We start from the raw sequence: 18,804 nt of genomic DNA, 5'->3' as shown, positions 1-18,804 counted from the left end.
TTATTTTGTGGCTTCAGTTTTAACATTGTGAACCGAATTTTGCGCCCCGGCAGGAAGTGGGTATATAAAAAGAAAGTTTTTAAAGTAAACTTGCGACAAACATCAGTTGAAAATTAATTACTAGGAAGCAAATCCTACAGAACTCAGGCGGGAGCTTATTTAGTTTACACTCAGCGACTTTCTAACATCCCTTTTCACCACGTGAGTTGCGGCCCCGCCCTTCCCGAGTGAGGGCAAGAGAAGGGCTACAGGGCTTCGGCCGCCGCTACCGGGCATGCTCGGGAAGGGTGGCGCATGCTCAGTGAAGTACTCGGCATGAAGAACACCTTTCCTCTTCTTTTCTTTTAAAGGGTTGCGCTGGGGCCTTCGGCTCCCCGCTGACGAAGAGGGAAAGGACAGGCTTCTTCCGGAGAACAGGTAGCTACAGAAACACACGCACCCGGGTGGGTGCTCGGTGGGGGGGGGGGAGTGGCGGCGAGGACGGCGCGGAATACCAGCACGAGAAGCGGCGGCGGCGGCGGCGACAGCAGCTTTCCTAACGGCCCTGTCTCGAGATGCGGCAGTTGGGTTGCGCATGCGCGAGGGGTGGTCGGTTTTGGTTTTTTGGTTTTATTTTTTTAAAGGGAGCCGTTGGCGGCCGAGGAGCGCGAGCGCCACCTTCAGGCAGGGTCGTGGCAAAGCAGGAGGGAAAGCCGGACGGCGAGGGAGACTGAAGCAATGAGAATGTGGGCGGGGCTTGTCAGTCGTCTCCCGCTGGTTTGAATGGATGAACTGGAACCTTGGAGCAGGATTGGCTGTTCCATCACCCGCCCTGTTTCCTTTTCTCTCCACATAAGGAAGAGCGGCGCCCATCCTCCCGAGAGTGGCTCATTTGCTATAGAATTTATGTCACAAAGGCCACAGGCATTATTATTATTATTATTATTATTATACCTCTGGCTCCTTTGAGTGTCTGTGTCACTCAGTTTCCTGTCTTCTACTACTTTTATTGTTTATTGTTATTTTATTTATTTATTTATTTTCCCCTTTTTTTGGTTGACAGTGACTCAAGGCAGGCTTACAGATAAAAACAATAAATAAATAAATAAATAAATAAAAAGAAATCCTTCCAGTAGCACCTTAGAGACCAACTAAGTTTGTTCTTGGTATGAGCTTTCGCGTGCATGCACACTTCTTCAGATACCAAAAAGCTCGTACCAATACCACGAAAATTCATACCAAGAACAAACTTAGTTGGTCTCTAAGGTGCTTGTTGTTGTTGTTCAGTCGTTCAGTCGTGTCCGACTCTTCGTGACCCCATGGACCAGAGCACGCCAGGCACGCCTATCCTTCACTGCCTCTCGCAGTTTGGCCAAACTCATGTTGGTAGCTTCGAGAACACTGTCCAACCATCTCATCCTCCGTCGTCCCCTTCTCCTTGTGCCCTCCATCTTTCCCAACATGGCTACCTACCTGTAACTGTAGATAAAAATAAGACCTTCATATCCTCATGCTTTCTGGTAGCAAGTACTCATGTTTATAAAAATATATATCTTTGTAGCTGCTGCAAATGTGTGTGTGTGTGTGTGTGTGTATACACACACACACACAGCAGTTTGCAACGATATAGAAACATAAAACCAGAGAATAATATCAAGAAAAGTTTAACATGAGTTAAAAGCAAAAAAGGGGTGGGTTAAACCAGACGTATGGAACTAGGACTTTGGGAGGTTCAAATCTCCCCTTAGGCATGAAGCTGAGCTTGGGCTTGACGCTTGTTTCCCAGCCTAGTTCAACCTACCGTGCAAGGTTATTGTGTCGGTAAAATCCGGGAGAGAAAGAACCATTTACGGTTGCCCTCAGCTCCTTGCAGTGGGAGGTGGGACACAAACCAAGCAATGAAACAACTAGCAGGGGATATGCACCACATAGTCAAACTATGGAACTTGCTTACCCAGGAGGCAGTGATGGCCTTAAGAAAAGGATTAGGCAGACTCATGGAGGAGAGGACTGTCAGTGGCTATTGGTCATGATGGTTATGCTCTACCTCCACAGTTAGAGGCAGCAGTGGCGCTGTGGTCTAAACCACTGAGCCTCTTGGGCTTGCCAATCAGAAGGTCGGCAGTTCAAAACCCCACAATGGAGTAAGCTCCCGTTGCTCTTTATCAGCTTCTGCTAACCAGCAGTTTGAAAGCACGCCAGTGCAAGTAGATAAATAGGTACCGCTCTGGAGGGAAGGTAAATGGTATTTCCATGCACTCTGGCACTTGTCACGGTGTTCCGTTGCGCCAGAAGCGGTTTAGTTGAACTGGAAAAGCTGTCTGTTGACAATCTTCTCATCTTTGCCATGTGCAGCTTCTTCCATCACTGCAGCACAGTCCACATCTGGGGAGAGTCCTCCTTTTGATTCATAACGTTGCCAGATTTCTTTATTGGGGTCCGGACATGACAACCTATTATTATTTTCTGATTAGGGTGCCAGGAACAAAGGAGGATGGGAGCCTCTGTGGTTTTCAATAGTTATGTAGAATATTGAATTACAGTAAGCATGTCGAAATAAATTAAAAAATTGTCCAGTAGCACCTTAGAGACCAACTAAGTTTGTTCTGGGTATAAGCTTTTGTGTGCATGCATACTTCTTCAGATACAGTAAGCATGGTTCTCTCTCTCTGTCTCACACACACACACACACACCCCAATAAACATTTCCTGCTGACATTTCCTCTTCCACACATCCATGGAAGACACAGCATTCCTGTTCCTCCTTTGCATCTGGTGCCGCTTTTGGTTCCCATTTGTGGCTTCTAATGGTCCATATACCTTGAAAGGTGATTCGTTCTATCCTTTCCTTCAGAGAAGAAATGAACTGGAGGGTGATGCTGACGCTGGAGAACTTGGGCCAGTTGCATCGTGCTTGCCGGCAGCTGCACTCCCTGGCTTATGGGAAAGTACACCGAACACAGTGGAAGCCTGTCTTGTCATCTGCCTACCCCATGTGCCCAGTTCAGCTGCACCCCCTGCTCTGGCAGCCAGACACCAGCTCACAATTTAGGCTTTTAACAACCAAGGAGGTAATTAACAGCTACTTTATTCTTGCTTCTAAGAATTCCTGTTGTGTGTGCCTGTGGAATGAAAGCTGGCACTGTTTTGTAGAGGAATCTTCAGTGTATTTTGTAGAGAAACAAAAACTATGGTTAATGCAAAAGAAACGTTGATTAAAAGTGTTTGATCTGTTCTGAACAAATTCAAGTGTGCCTTTTGCCCAGCGCATCTTGAAATGAGAAACCTAGAAGTAGAAACCATTGAAAACAAGATGAAAAATGGTAATACGGCACAACATATGGTTTAATTGTTCCTCTTTCAAAGTGCATCAGCACTTTGTTCACTGGAGCTGAGTGCCTGTGGATCTTTCTTACATAGCAGTGTGTGTCCAGCTGCCGTATAAGCAAAATAGGCCTTGCATTTTAAGATTTTACAGCTTTGCTTGAGACTGCTCCCCCTTCCATCCATCCCATGTGCACTCCTTGAACTCTCTTGCAGAGAAAGAAATCTGCCAAGGAGAAACAGCGACCTGTACAACCAAAAGCAGAGAAGCAGGAGGTTGAGATAATGTCCAGGATGACCGTGGAAGACCTTGCAAAAGCCATGCATAAAGACATAGGTGAGACTGTTTCTTTGACTTTGCAAAGGGCACCATCATCAGAATTGGTCCTCAGCTGTTCCCACTTGGATCTCTTTTTAGTGAAGCTCAGTATAGCATCTGCTCTGTATGCGTGCAGGTTGAGTTCACAGCCTCTCCAGGCAGCGCTGGCAATGTCTCCTGCCTGAAACCCTGAAGACACCCTGAGACAGATGGACCAATAGTCTAAGTATATTGCAGTTTCCTTTGCTGACAAGACAGGAGAGTGTGGGCCTGGTATCTGCTGACTTGGGAGTCCTACAGCGGAGCTTATGTCACTCATTAGCCCATTTTAATTGTTTCAAGATTTCCTGCCTTTCCAGTCCCATAAAGGAGGTTTGTGTAAGATGCCTTTCATCCTCTAGAGCATTCCTCAGCCATCTGCTTCCGATGTGCTTGAGCTACTTTCATCTGAGAAAGGTTTGAATTAAATGAATTTGCCATAGAATTGGTCCCAGTTGGATGGGGAGGTTTTTGCGGTGGGGGGTTGGGAGAGGAGAATGGGAAACCCTTTGTTGTAGTTCTTTAGCTTGTTTCATTTAGATTTTTTCCCCCCACATGTGAAATATATTTTCCCAAGGTGGTAGTGATAAATAACGGCACTGAAATCCAGGTCTGAATTCAGCGGCTGCTGGGGTGGTGACTGCAAGTCCCTGTGTGACAAAAGACCCTATCCAGCTAGGCTCTAAGTAGTCCAAATTGCTATGTTTTACTTTCATTGTTGGAGGCAGTATGTGTCCGATTGGCAGTTGCTCGGAATCAAAAGTAGGAGGGAGTGCAGTTGTTCTCAGTTCCCGCTTTTGGGCTTCCCATAGGCATCTGGTTGGCTAATGTAAGAACAGGATGCTGCACCAGATATGCCACTGGCCTGATCTAGCACGCTCCTCTTAGAGCTGCTTCATCAACCAGGTTCTTCCTGAGGTTGATGCATTGACCAATACAGCTTTCCGTTTCTGTATTCAGATCATATATACGAAGCCTTGCTAAACACGAGCATTGATATAGATGCACTAGAACCTGACTCAGTCCTGGATGAAGTGTTGATCAAGGACATCGTTAAAAAATCCGGCATGAAACACAAATGGGCCAAGTTGAAAGAAGACAAAATCAAAGAAAACAAAGATGCCGTAAAGAGGTAATGGCTTGGGTTAATTGATTTTGGTTGCCAGGTTTATGCAGCAACCAAAATTCCATCGCTCTTTTGCTATTCCGGATTACGTTTGATGTCTATAGTCTTTGATACTCATTCACAAGCTTGGATCCTACCTTTTCGCTTAGGTTTTTGTGTGTGCTGGAAACCACCCAGAGTGGGGAAACCCAGTCAGGTGAGCAGGGTATAAATAATAAAATTATTATTATTATTATGAGTCAAAAGAGTTTCTGTTCATGGAAGGAGAGCTGTACTCATGGAAGGGGTTCTTTGTTGAACAAAACCCATTATATGAAGCAACTCTTACTATGTGAACAGAAGCTCCTGCAGCTGAATGGAACATAGCTGTGGGAATTCTTAGAATGTACTATCCACCTTGGACCTGCCCATGAAAGCAAGTCTAGAGTGTGAGACTAAGGTGATGTCCGTAGTTTCCAGGAACTCTTCTCATTGTGAGACTTTTGTGGGTGAGCTGATTGTTTGTTTGGACCCTGGGTGAGAGCCCAGAGGCTGAGTGGGAGGGTGTGTCAGAAAAAAAGAATTGATATTTATTTAAATACTAGACATGAAGCCCGTTAAATTAACGGGCGCTAGAACATCTCGGGTTTTTTTGTAGCAACGCGAGAGCCGCATGGCGTAGCCAGCTCTGCGCATAGCGTCCCTGTTGCCCTAGCAACATCGGGAACACGTGCAGAGCTGACCGAGCAGCTCTCGCTTGACATCGCTCACCCGCCGCCACTTGTAACGGCCGCTGCTGCTTAGAAGTAAGTCCACGTGAGCGCGCACCCGCCGCGTGCCCGCAAACACCTGCCGCTTCAACAGTTTCGTCCGGCCGCCCGAAGTCTCTGCGCTCCAAGTCCCAACGGCTGTCCGTGGGGCACATGCGCAGTACCGCAATCCCACAGACACAGGAACTGGATGCAGAGACACTTGTACTTTATTACAAAGGATATTAGTAACTTTGTGTGAGTGTACAAATTATATCTAACTGCATTTTCATAATATTTTGTTTTAAGTTGTTGCTTCAGTTATTTGTACACCACTTAGAGATATTTTCAATACGTTAAGCAGTATAGAAATTAAATAATCAATCAAAGCCTTAATGAATATTGAGCCAATTCTGTTTTCTCCCTGTCCGCACCACCTTTGCTTTGCTTATCCTCTAGCCCAGTGGTTCTCAACCTTTTTTCTCTGAATAAAAATTTGCTTGTGCCACACTGAAATTTTTATTGCTAAGAAATACGTTGGAAATGGTTAAACTTACTGGAAGAATTAGAAATCAAGACAACAAACGTTTTATTAAGGAAAAGAAATAGAAACGATTTATTGAATATTTACAAACAAATTGCAAGTAGATTTAGACATTTGAAGGACTACTGTAAAAACTTGCAGTTTTTAAAACACATACATGTAATAATAGAGGAATACAAAGAAGAAGACAAGATCATTTAGGATATGCAGGGAAAGATGAAAATAACTTCAAGGAACTGCAGAAAGAGGGGGAGGGATGTTAGAAGCTTAAAATGTTAGAATTATTGTTGAATGACTTGTGAAATCCCAATTTTCACTTTTTGAAAAGTCCAACTCCCTAGCTCTTATGGTCATGAAGATGTGCTTGAAAGCGTGTGGACAATATCTGCTGGAAATCTCAGAATTTTGGATGTATAATGTTCAAGAATGCATTTGAAAATTTATATATGAAGGTTTATTGTCTGGATTACATTCTGTATTAAGCAAGGTAGATGCAAAGGGATTTAACAGGAAGTTGGACTTGTGAAACTATTTTTTGTGAATATGAAGGTATGCAAGTTTATAGAGAGAGAGGTGTTTTATTTATTTATTTTTTCTTTTCTTTTTTCTTCTTTTTTCTTTTTCTCTTTCTTTTTTTTCTCCTCTTCCTTCTTTTGTTGAAAGGGGACTAATTAAGATACAAAAGATAAAATACAGACAAGATAACGCTGTATGTAAAATTTTATTTTGAAATGTCATACAATAACAGTTGGACTAAGATGTTTTTCCCTTTGTTAAACTATAATACTCAATAAAAAAATTAAAAAAAAAGAAAAAGGAAAATGATTCCTGCGCTTCTGTCTATGAGTCCAAATAAAAACCATTTTAGCCATTATGGAAATCTCATTTGGTCAGTAGTCTTTCAAATAAACTTTTCTGAGATCTTTTAGTCTCTATAACTCAAAAAACAAAGCAGCGCTGACTGAAGTAAAGCCCTTTGCTGTGAAGAGAGCACGCCTTTCATTTAGCCACATATCCATGCTTCCTCCTTTTCCTGAAGGAAAAAAAACCACATCTTGGCAGGCTTCTGGCATTGGGCTGTGACTCATTGATGAGGATCACATGCCGAGATCATTGATGCTCAGGAATTTTAAGGGATCTGCTAAGAGAAAAATGTTAAGGAGAAACACAAAGAGGGTTTTCTTCATGGGTTGGCAAACTAAGGCCCAGGGGCTGGATCCTGCCCAATCGCCTTCTAAATCTGGCCCATGGACGGTCCAGGAATCAGCGTGTTTTTACATGAGTACAATGTGTCTTTTTATTTAAAATGCATCTCTGGGTTATTTGTGGGGCCTGCCTGGGTTATTTGTGGGGCATAGGAATTTGTTCTTTTTTTTTTCAAAATAAAGTCCAGGCCCCCACAAGGTCTGAGGGACAGTGGGCCAGCCCCCTGCTGAAAAAGTTTGCTCACCCCTGGTTTACTTCATTTTCAAGCCTTGTCTGTTTCTGTTTATTGCAGGCCTCCTGCAGATCCTGCTTCATTAACTCCAAGGCCTCCAGTTGTTACCATCCTGGGCCACGTCGACCACGGGAAAACCACGTTGCTTGACATGCTGCGGAAAACTCAGGTGGCAGCAATGGAAGAAGGAGGCATCACCCAGCATATCGGTGCCTTTCTTGGTATGATTTATCGGAGTCATTTTAACGTGCATTGATAATTATGCCGGCTTTTCCTCAGATTGTCCCACCCACACCATACATTTAAAGAACTCTTGGACCACTTTAATGGTCATAACACCCTTGAACAAACTACAGCCCCCAGGATTCCTTAGGATCTCAACACAATCTTATTTCCTAAGGTGTTTTGGTGTCAGAAAACAGTCCCAGATCTAAAGGTTGAGTTGCTGACGCTACTCTGCTGTACAGCATGGAAATGAAGACCAGCTTCAAGAATAAGGGGCGTGGCTTCCAAGAAAATAATATATATCATGAAGGCATACAGTGGAGCTTGGGACTGCAGCAGAGTGACAGTAAAAGAAACCTTAAAAAATATACGTTTAGCAGATTCTCCGAGTAGGAATAGGAGTTTGGCTTTGTGAGGGACTCCTGCTACCTTAACAGAATCCATGTTCAAAAGAAATTTGAACAGTCTGCAATTGTGTAACCATTTTTTGGTGGGGAACAAGAACCATGGAGCTCAGTGGGGCATAGATTTTTGACCTGCATTTATAATTTTTATTGATTTGATTGTTGTTGGGGTTTTGGTTTTGGGTTTTTTTTTTTTTTTGCAGTACATTTGCCTTCTGGAGAAAAAATAACATTTCTGGATACTCCTGGCCATGCTGCATTTTCAGCCATGAGGGCGAGAGGTACATATGTCACGGATATTGTCATATTGGTGGTAGCCGCAGAAGATGGCGTAATGAAGCAGACTGTGGAATCTATTGAACACGCTAAAAACGCCAAAGGTACAGCGCTTTTCTTTAAAGCAGGTGGGAGGAAGGGAAAGATAAGTGCCATTGGTCAAATACCATCTATAATCACTGAAAGCCTTCACTTTTTTCCAAGGCTCTTAGATCAGATGTTTGCGAGCTGCTCATTCTGATATGGTGGGATTAAAACAGCTTCACAAATAAATATCCTTTCACTCGATTGAACTGTAGTTTTGGGGAAACGTCTTGGGTTTGCTGCTTCCCATGCTTCCCTGTTTGGACTTTGGCATTCTCCTCCGTTTCCTTTTCTCTCGCAGTTCCAATTATCGTTGCCATTAATAAATGCGACAAACCTGAAGCCGACCCGGATAGAGTGAAGAAAGAGCTTCTGGCTCACAATGTGGTTTGCGAAGAATATGGAGGAGATGTCCAGGCCATCCATGTTTCAGCACTGAAGGTAATTTTAACCTGTCGTCACGGTGCTAACCACGGGTCATAGGTGGGCTTCATTTCTGGAAGCGTGTTATTTCCAGAAGCTTGTTTCCTTTTCCCATAAGCTAGTTCCAGCTAATTCTGGAAGGTAATTTGTAGTGTTTTTCACGGTGCAAAATAAAAATGCTTGTACCATTCTTGTGTGTCTGCAGGTGTAGATCTACAGATCATTAGATTAACGCTAAGACGTTTCATATATCGATCTGGGAGAGAATTAGTTGGGGCAAATGTTAATTTTTGAGGTTGAATAAACAACTAAATCTGCAATCCTAAAATGGGTGGGACCCAAAGATGATTTCGCTGCCGTATGCAGCTAAGCCCTGCTATGTTTTCACCAGCAGGGCAAGACCCATTTTGTGGGTTCTTAGAAACCCTGTTTTGGAGGGTAATACAAACAAGTGATTTACACCATCTCCTGGGCTTTTGGATCTATCAGATTCAAGCTGTTTCCTGGTGCTCCCTCAAAACACCCTCTTTTTGACTCTTAACGGCATCCATTGGTAGGGCCAAGGTGACTAAGGTTTCGGTAGCAGCAGGGAGGTAGAATTCAACTTCTGGCCTCTCTTTGTTTATCCTACAGCCCTGGGATGTCCTCCCAGGGACCATAGTATTGCCTCCTTAAAGAGCAGAGGCAGCAACAAAGCTGCTACAGTATATGACAGACCATACAGATTGGATGTCTTTTCCTCATGCCATTGCAAATGATCAAAAAACCCACAACCCAGCAAAGGAAGTACTGTGGGTTGGGGGGGGGGGAAATTCCCTGATGCTGATGCATGTTCTTGGACATGAAGGAATACCTGGCCACACAATGACAGTCTCCATGCAGAGGGGTTTAAATCAACATCTGCATGGCAGCCCTAATCATGCCCCATCCCCAAACGGCTTTAATCCAGATTTTAGAGCTATTCATCTCCTGTCATAACGTAACACACGGACTGATGTGTCATTTCCTTGATCCTGAGCGACTCGGCTCTTTTCTGAACCGTCTTTGTTTGGCGTAGGGTGACAACTTGATGGCTTTAGCAGAGGCAACAGTGGCTCTTGCGGAGGTGTTGGAACTGAAGGCAGACTCTACGGGCCCCGTGGAAGGCACCATCATAGAGTCTCGCACAGATAAAGGAAAAGGGTGAGCCACAGGCACATGCGCTTTCATTCATTGACAGAATCACTACTCATTTGAGTTGTTATTATTACTATTACTATTTCTATTACTATTGGTAAATGTCAACCATGCTTTTTTCTTCAATGTTAACTTTATATCCATTAATTGCCACCACCAGTCCTCCATATTTTTCCATCCATGTCCATGTTACAATCTCTCTACTATGATCACATATTGGAATAATATTCCATAATTCCCCCCTCCCTTGTTATATATCCTTTAATTCATGCCCAGTTCCAGAGGTTCAAATTCCATTTCCTGTTGCATTTCCATTTCCTGTTATTTAGAAGCAAAGTGGCTTCTGTTATTGCAACACTAAGAGAGGTCTATCTCTTTCTGTGCTTCTGGGAAGCCACAGGAGAGCTACCAGGAATGTAGTGGGCAAACTTGGGACTGGTCCTTATCTCCAGCATAATTCACCTAACAGGGGTAAGGAACTGTGGGGTTGGTGATATTAGCGAACCAGAGGCCCTCCAGATATTGCAGGACTACATTTCCCATCATGCTTGATTGTTGGTTGGAGCTGAGGGGAGTTGAAGCCCAACAATATCTATAGGGCCACTGATTCCCCATCCCTAACTTAAGGAGTGGGGAATCTAGGTATACTGTCCTGAACTATTTGGAAGAGCCAGGCTCAAGTGTGATAAAACATTTATCCAAGTAAACAGAAAGCATACATTAAAAATTTATTTGCTGCGATCCACATACCTGTATGGTATAACCAGGCTGAAGGCAGCTCACTATATTAAAAAAAAATTACAAATAAAATTAGTAGCGTAAAATTGGTTGTATGAAATCAAATGCAATATTCCCTCCTTCTCCCTTCTAGTCCAGTGACCACTGCCATCATCCAGAGAGGCACTCTGAGAAAGGGCTGTATTCTGGTTGCAGGGAAAAGCTGGGCCAAAGTGCGTATGATGTTTGATGAGAACGGCAAGGCCATGGAAGTTGCCCCTCCAAGCATGCCAGTGGAGATCGTGGGATGGAAGGAGGTTCCTTCAGCTGGAGAGGAAATAATTGAAGTAGAGTCTGAGGTACCACAGATTTCCCATTCAGCATTTAAGCCTTGCGCCCCCAAGGCGTGTCCTCTCACTGGGCAACGAGGACACACTTACTTACCTTAGGCTCCAGGCCTCTGGGGGGAAAGCAGCAGGGACAAGTTACCAAGGGCAGGGATGGAGAATCTGCGGCCTTCCCTGTGTCGTTGGGCTGCAACTCCCATCTTTCTGAAGCTGATGGGAGTTTGAGCCCAACAATATCGGAACAGCCCCATTGGGTGCCCATCCCTGTGCTAGAGAGAAGGAGCAGAATTAATGAATACCAATTGGCTTTGGCTCTGGCTGAGTACAAGAAGCTATTTACACTACTGGAACAGAAGCTATTTGCAAGCTGTTTGCATCCCGCTTTCTTCCACTCCATTGCCTCAGACAGAAGAGTGCAGCGGCTCATGGAAAGCACAGTGGGCCCCACAATCTCTGTGCACTAAGCAGCACTTGCTCTGATCTTCCTCAAGCCACCAGAAGCATAATACCTCATTGACCACCTCCCCTCATATGAACCCCTCCGGGCCCTTATATCACCCTCTGAGGCCCTTCTTTGTGTGCCTCCCGCACGAAGGGTCTGGAGGGTTGTAACATGAGAACACGCCTTTTCTGCAGTGGCTCCCCACTTATGGAATGCTCTCCCTGGGGAGATTTGCCTGGCACCTTCATTATACACCTCTAGGCGCCAGGCGGAAACGTTCCTCTCCAACCAGGCCTTTGGCTGATTGACATCCGATGCCCTTTTTAATGTGTCAATGGGTGTGTATGTGTAGATTTTTGGTTTGTTGTTGTTCTTATTTTTTATTACATATTTCGTGTTTCTTATATTGTGATTATATTTTGCAAACTACCCTGAGATCTACGAGTATAGGGTGGTATACAAATTGAATAAAAAATTAAAAGAAAGTAATAATAAAAAAGCATAAGGCAAAAAATAGAGGTTTTTAAAAAATAATAATTTAAACAGAACAGCAACATATATTTGAGTACCAGCTGGAGTTGTTGACTCCATCCTAGTTTGAGCTGTTAACATCTGGCTGGTCAGTGCTGCAGATGTAGGTTTGACTACTAACTTCCCTTCCAGATACCGAGCACACTTCCCCACTTCCCTCTGTAGCTCTCGGTGCACACCAAAAATACATTGCTGGTGGGTGGGGAACCCTTGGGCTATTGGGTGGGGGCTGAAGATGGAGGTGGGAGTTGGTGGCAAATCTCCCCCTCCCCCGGATCTTGGGATCCCAGCCATCGCGCTAGATCAGAGAGGCAGTTCTTTTGTTCTTCTGCCAAGCAAAGGGCTCGTGAAGTTGTCGAGTGGAGAACCTACGCCGAGCAACAAGAGAAAGCGAAGAAGGACCTAGAGGTCATCGAGGTGAAGCAGAAGGAGCACAGGGATGCCTACAAGAAGGAGAGAGAGGGCATGGAAAACATGTCCTGGAAGCAGAGAAGGGCAGCGGTGTACAAGAGCAAAAAGCATCTCCTGGTTATACGACCGAAAGAAAAAGCAGAGAGTGACAAAAATGTGCTGCACATCATCATCAAAGGTGGGTTTGTCCTGCTCCCAAGAGCTGCTCTTGTTTTATTTATTTATTTAATTTATTCATTCATTCATTCATTCATTCCCCATCACTGAGGCAGTGGGCTGGGCCGGTAGCACTTCCTCATATAATATTGAATAGCACCATTTGAAGCCTCGAGAAAGCAAGGCCCACAAGAGGGCACACATGGTACATAGGAAGCTACCTTATATCAAGACAGACCATTGGTCTGCCTAGTTCAGTATTATCTGCACTGATTGGTAGCGACTTTCCAGGATTTCAGACAGGGCTCCCACAGTCTTACCTGGAGGTTTTGGGCAGTGGACCTAGGCCCTCCTCCTGCATGGAAAGCAAATGCTTTAATGCTTCAAGTGTGCTCCTTCCTCATGCTACTTAACTGACACACAGGTGTGGCTTAACTGGCATTGAAAATGGCACCTGTCATTGATAGCCATTTATGATAAAATAGGCGCCTTACACAAGACTCGAAGATAAATTGAGATTTGTCAGGTTGGCAGCAGTTGAACAGAAAGTATTATTCACGTATATATTAATGACTACAATGTGTTTCTCTTTGTGAAATGCATTTATAATGCAAATACAATAAAAATACTAACAGTCATGACTGTTAATGGCTCTACTTGTAGACTCTTCTTTACTGAATTCCAAGCAACCCCACAGCATTTTAATCAGACTGTTGGAAAGTCTGTGTGTGTGTGTGTGTGTGTGTGTTAATTTCAGAAATAAGGCAAAATTCCTGAAAATTTAATCCAAGCTTTATTCATTGCTCAGCTCCTGCTCATTTAATTGCACAGGACTAAGTTCGTCATGGATTGTACAGTAATCAGTTGTGCTGTTTTTTGTTTTGTGTGTGCCACTTGCATTTAAACTCACCGGGACTTTTGCTGTGCCCAGGTGACGTTGATGGTTCTGTGGAAGCCATCTTGAACATCCTGGACACCTACGACGCCGACGAGGAGTGTGAACTAGACGTGGTCCACTGTGGGATTGGGGATATTAGCGAAAATGACATAAACCTCGCAGAAACATTTAAAGGTAAAGGGTGGCCGTTGAAGAAAGCGACACAGAGTCATGTGTCTTAGATGGCTAAAGAGCCAGAGCACTTTCCCTTGCAAGCAGACAGCAGCTCGGTAACCGGCCTTAAAAGTGCGCAGGTGTGCTGCAGTGACTGCAGGCAGGGTTTCCATGCAGCTGAACGGGACGCATTTTCCCCACCCATGTTGCAAGGCAAGTCAGGAAGGTAGATCTCATCCCCTCGACACATTGTGTTACCTGTGTGGTGTAGTGGTTAAGAGCGGTAGACTTGTAATCTGGTGAACCGGGTTCGCGTCTCTGCTCCTCCACATGTAGCTGCTGGATGACCTTGGGCTAGTCACACTTCTTTGAAGTCTCTCAGTCCCACTGACCTCACAGAGTGTTTGTTGTGGAGGAGAAGAAGAAGAAGAAGAGTTTGGATTTGATATCCCGCTTTTCACTACCCGAAGGAGTCTCAAAGCGGCTAACATTCTCCTTTCCCTTCCTCCCCCACAACAAACACTCTGTGAGGTGAGTGGGGCTGAGAGACTTCAGAGAAGTGTGACTAGCCCAAGGTCACCCAGCAGCTGCATGTGGAGGAGCGGAGACGCGAACCCGGTTCCCCAGATAACGAGTCTACCGCTCTTAACCACTACACCACACTGGCTCTCAAGGAGGAAGGGAAAGGAGAATGTTAGCCGCTTTGAGACTCCTTTGGGTAGTGTTAAAGCGGGATATCAAATCTAAACTCCTCTTCTTCTACCTGTCAAGACTGTGGCCAGATGGTACCTTTGATGCCAGCTATTGGAGCTGCACATTAACTCTCCTGATTTAGGGATAGTTGCTGCATGCACCATCCTGATTTCTGAATGCATGCAAGATTAGAGTCTTCACGTAACGCTTTTCATGTAAGTCACTTTGAGGCCCTTTGTGGGACAAAAGGAGACTTGCAAATTTTTATAAGTGAAATAAATGGCTTTCTACAAGGCTGTGGGAATTCAGGGCACAGAATTTAACATCGCAAGAAACTCATCTTTACTATAAAGGAGTTCCCTCCCACATGGCTGCAAAGATAGGCTTGAGGTGTGTGTGTGTGTGTGTGTGTGAGTGTAATGCTTGGTGAAATCATGGAAGTCAGAGAGGAAGTAGGATTTTCAGTTCCCGAGGCGTATCTTCCCCATCTCTTTTTTACAGATGTGGAATAAATTATAATTATGCAAAATAAGCAGGTGCATGTGAATGGGTGCAATTCAGTTGGGTTTCAGAATTTAGCATTCCTTGGTGCAGAAAGTTACCATGCTGCAGATGTTTTGAATTTTCTCTTCATGAATATACTCAGCCCTGCCCTTAATGTTTGGTAAACAGAGCAACTCTGGAACTTTTAAAGTATGCTTAATTCGAGCCATTAGAAAGAAGAAGAAAAATAGCAATTTTACACTTACCCTCTTTGTTGCATTGTCAGGTGTTGTATACGGGTTCAATGTGAACGCAAATAAACCTATTCAACAGCTGGCTGCCAAGAAGGGAATAAAGTTGAAAATGCACAAAATCATCTACCGGCTTGTTGAAGATTTACAGGCGGAGCTGAGCAGCACCCTGACCTGTTCTCTAGAGGAGCACGTGTTGGGTATACTTCTGAATTTGACATGGTGGAAATAGGGATGGTGGGGGTGGCAAGCTTTGATTGCCCAGGTGGTTGGCTTCCCAAAAGCATCTGTCGGGCCACTGGGGAACAGGAGGCTAGACTTACATGGACCTTTGGCGTGATGATACACCAGAAGTCTTTCATTCAAGGGATAGCAGTTTCAGCATAGGTCAGGGGTCGGCAACCTAAGGCCCATGGGGACCGCCGCTGCCCACTCAGTCAGCTCCCGTGTTCTGCGCTAAACCGGCATGTAGCAGAGTCGGAACCGCCTTCTGCGGCACTGGCCGGCTTCCCATTGGCTGCAGGAGCTGCGCACGCCGCCTCCACATGGGAAGCACCGGAAAGTGTTTGCACATGCATGTTCGCGCACTGCGGCCCACCACAGTGTCTACGGAACCGTGAACTGACCCAAGCCACAAAAACTTTGCCGACCTCTGGCATAGGTATTTCTAAAAGTACTGATATTCATGGAATAGTGACAAACCAGAAACGGGGTTCTCTGCAGAAATGCGCAGTGCCATAACCGGCTGCAGAAATACCACTTCCTAAGGATTTATTTTTCTTTTTTAATGCAAATTTCTAGGACTTGGGGCAGCCAAGATATTATTATTATTATTATTATTATTATTATTATTATTATTATTATTATTCATTTATATGGCACCCATCTGACTGGGTTGCCCCAGCCACTCTGGGCAGCTTCCAACAAATTGAAAACATTAAGTACTGTAAAACATCAAACATTAAAAATTCTTCAGATGTCTTCTAAAAGTCAGATAGTTAATTTCCTTGAAATCTGCTGGGAGGGTGTTCCACAGGGCAGGCTCCACTACTGAGAAGGCCCTCTGCCTGGTTTCCTGTAGCTTCACTTCTCACAATGAGGGAACTGCTAGAAAGCCTTCGGAGCTGGACATTGAGTCCAGCTAGGCTGGACGATGGGGCTGCAATCTTACAGCACTTAGTGGGGTGTAGTTTGAACATAACTTCTGTAGGTCGTGACTGGGGGGAAAGGTGGGCTTCAGCTCTTACTCACAGCTGACCTACTGAGATCAGTGGGTCTACCAATCAAGTTCATTTCAATGAGTCTAAGTAAAGCTTTGTTGAATGATGTAGAACAGTCTAAAGCTGCAGAGTATTACAAAACAAGAAAGGGGGAAGATTGCACTTGTTCAGTTACGTCATTTAAATGCACAAAATCCAACTTTTATTGGCAGATAACTTGGAAAGTCTGGAATCAGGGGTGTTGTTTTTCTTTAGTACTGGATACAAGTCACCTTAGCTTTTGTATTTTGATTGGAATTAATGTTCATATGTATCCTTTTTAATGAGCAGAGACTGCCTAAATGGCACTTTTACACTTTTAGGATTCTCATGCTTTTTTGTTTTCCTTAGGAGAAGCTGTTGTTTTAGCAGTCTTTGATGTCACAGTTGGAAAAAGTACAGTTCCAGTAGCTGGCTGCAGAGTACAGAAGGGGCAGCTGGACAGAAAGATGAAATTTAAATTAATTCGTAATCAAGAAGTTATTTGGACAGGTGAGTAGCGGTTGATTTCCTAAGCAGTCAGTTCTACTGCCCAGTTCCCACAATTTTACAAGCAACCACCAAGCTCCCTGGATTTCCTAAGCCTGCTTTCTGTCCCTACCCAGGTGAAATTCTTACTAAAAAAGAAAATAGCAAATAGATTGAATAAGGAACCGATATTTAAGCACCTCTTTATACAAAAATAAGGTTTGATCCTCCTCAGTCAGTCATATGTCAGTCACAGACACTTTCCCAATATGCTATGTAGAATTTTTTTGTGGGTAGTGGTGGTTAAGAGCGGTCGACTCGTAATCTGGGGAACCGGGTTCGCGTCTCCGCTCCTCCACATGCAGTTGCTGGGTGACCTTGGGCTAGTCACACTTCTCTGAAGTCTCTCAACCCCACTCACCTCACAGAGTGTTTGTTGTGGGGGAGGAAGGGAAAGGAGAATGTTAGCCGCTTTGAGACTCGTTCGGGTAGTGAAAAGCGGGATATCAAATCCAAACTCCTCTTCTTCAAAGTTACGGATTCTCTTCTGCATGACTCTGTTGAATTATTGCAGGTGTGTTCAAATAACCTCATATGAGGTGTGTGTGTGTGTGTGTGTCCAACACTGTTAACTTTCAGGAGGAATTTGAAAACATTACTGTTTACCCAGGCATTTGATGATTAAATCCTGTACGTGGCAACCATGAGAACACTGGATGCTTTAGTTGAGATTCCCGCGTTGCCGGGGGTTGGAGTAGTTGACCCTCAGGGTCCCTTCCAACTCTACAATTCTGATTCCGAGTAGTGTCCTCTGGAGTGCTGTCACTTACATGAAAATTAGTTATAGTTAAGACATGGTCTGGATTGGAGCAATCTCTGCGGTCTAAACATTTCTCACCTTGTAATAAATGTTGCACAATTTGGAGTTTTTGCTTTATGTATGTCTATTTTACCTAGGATACCTATCGTCAATGAAGCACCATAAAAATGATGTCCCCATAGTCAAGACTGGCATGGATTGTGGGCTCAGTTTGGACAAGAACATAGCATTTCAAGTGGGAGATGAAATTGTTTGTTTCAATGAAAAGGAAATTGAGCAGACGATCTCTTGGGAACCAGGATTTTAAATCTCAAGACAGCCAAATATGTGATGGGCTGAGAAACTTGGATTATATTATTTGCACTGCATCACAAAGTAGAGACTATTGAGAAGCAGCTTACATTGTAAAAATGAATAGGGGGCTTCAATGTATTTTTTATATTAAAAAAAATCATTGTGTTGTAAATTTCAATAAAAACTGTGGGAGAGCTTAGCTGTACAGTGAAACCGCCTGGATCTATTTTTATGTATTACAATAGGAGCATCCTAAAACTTGTGTGTTATAGGCTGGGCCAAAATAATACATTGAGGGGGGAAAGTATTTGATCCTCTGCTAAATTTGCCCATTTGCCCTCTCACAAAGAAGTGACCAGTCCATAATTTTAATGGTAGGTTTATTGTAGCTGTGAGACAGAACAACAGGAAAACCCCCAGAAACCCAGAAGACAAAAGTCAGAGATTGATGCGCATTATAATGAGTGAAGTATTTGATCCCTTTGCAAAAGATAACTTAGTACTTGGTGGTAAAACCATTGTTGGCAATTACAGAGGTCAGACGTTTCTTGTAGGTAGCCACCAGGTTTGCACACATTTCAGGCGTTATTTTGTCCTATTCCTCTTTGCAGATCCTCTCCAAGTCAGTAAGATTTCAAGGCTGATGTGTAGCTACTCAAACCTTCAGCTCCCTCCACAGAGTTTCGATGGGATTAAGGTCTGGAGACTGGCTAGGCCACTCCAGGACTTTAATGTACTTCTTCTTGAGCCACTCCTTTGTTGCCTTGGCTGTGTGTTTTGGATCATTGCCATGCTG

The 18,804-nt window shown here is 44.1% G+C and overlaps 1 protein-coding gene across 2 annotated transcripts; it reads left to right on the top strand.

Moving 5' to 3' along the window:
* Positions 1-215: 215 nt before the first annotated feature.
* Positions 216-18,223, top strand: MTIF2 (mitochondrial translational initiation factor 2). 2 transcript variants are annotated; one of them, XM_033145101.1, is made up of 14 exons: positions 216-417; positions 2,834-3,050; positions 3,520-3,640; positions 4,622-4,793; positions 7,558-7,718; positions 8,330-8,506; positions 8,788-8,927; positions 9,967-10,091; positions 10,957-11,161; positions 12,459-12,711; positions 13,621-13,761; positions 15,203-15,367; positions 16,778-16,918; positions 17,852-18,021. In XM_033145101.1, the coding sequence occupies exons 2-14, from the start codon at positions 2,841-2,843 to the stop codon at positions 18,019-18,021; spliced, it is 2,181 nt and encodes a 726-aa protein (XP_033000992.1). In that variant the 5' UTR covers positions 216-417; positions 2,834-2,840. The 2 variants fall into 2 exon arrangements, with proteins under 2 accessions (XP_033000992.1, XP_033000993.1); XM_033145102.1 differs by lacking the exon at positions 216-417 and having other exon boundaries at positions 2,841-3,050; positions 17,852-18,223.
* Positions 18,224-18,804: the final 581 nt, after the last annotated feature.

The sequence above is a fragment of the Lacerta agilis genome, chromosome 3, assembly GCF_009819535.1.
Source record: "Lacerta agilis isolate rLacAgi1 chromosome 3, rLacAgi1.pri, whole genome shotgun sequence".
In the NCBI taxonomy this organism is placed as follows: domain Eukaryota; kingdom Metazoa; phylum Chordata; class Lepidosauria; order Squamata; family Lacertidae; genus Lacerta; species Lacerta agilis.
Note: the sequence above shows the minus strand (reverse complement) of the source record. Positions and strands in the feature narration are given on the sequence as shown.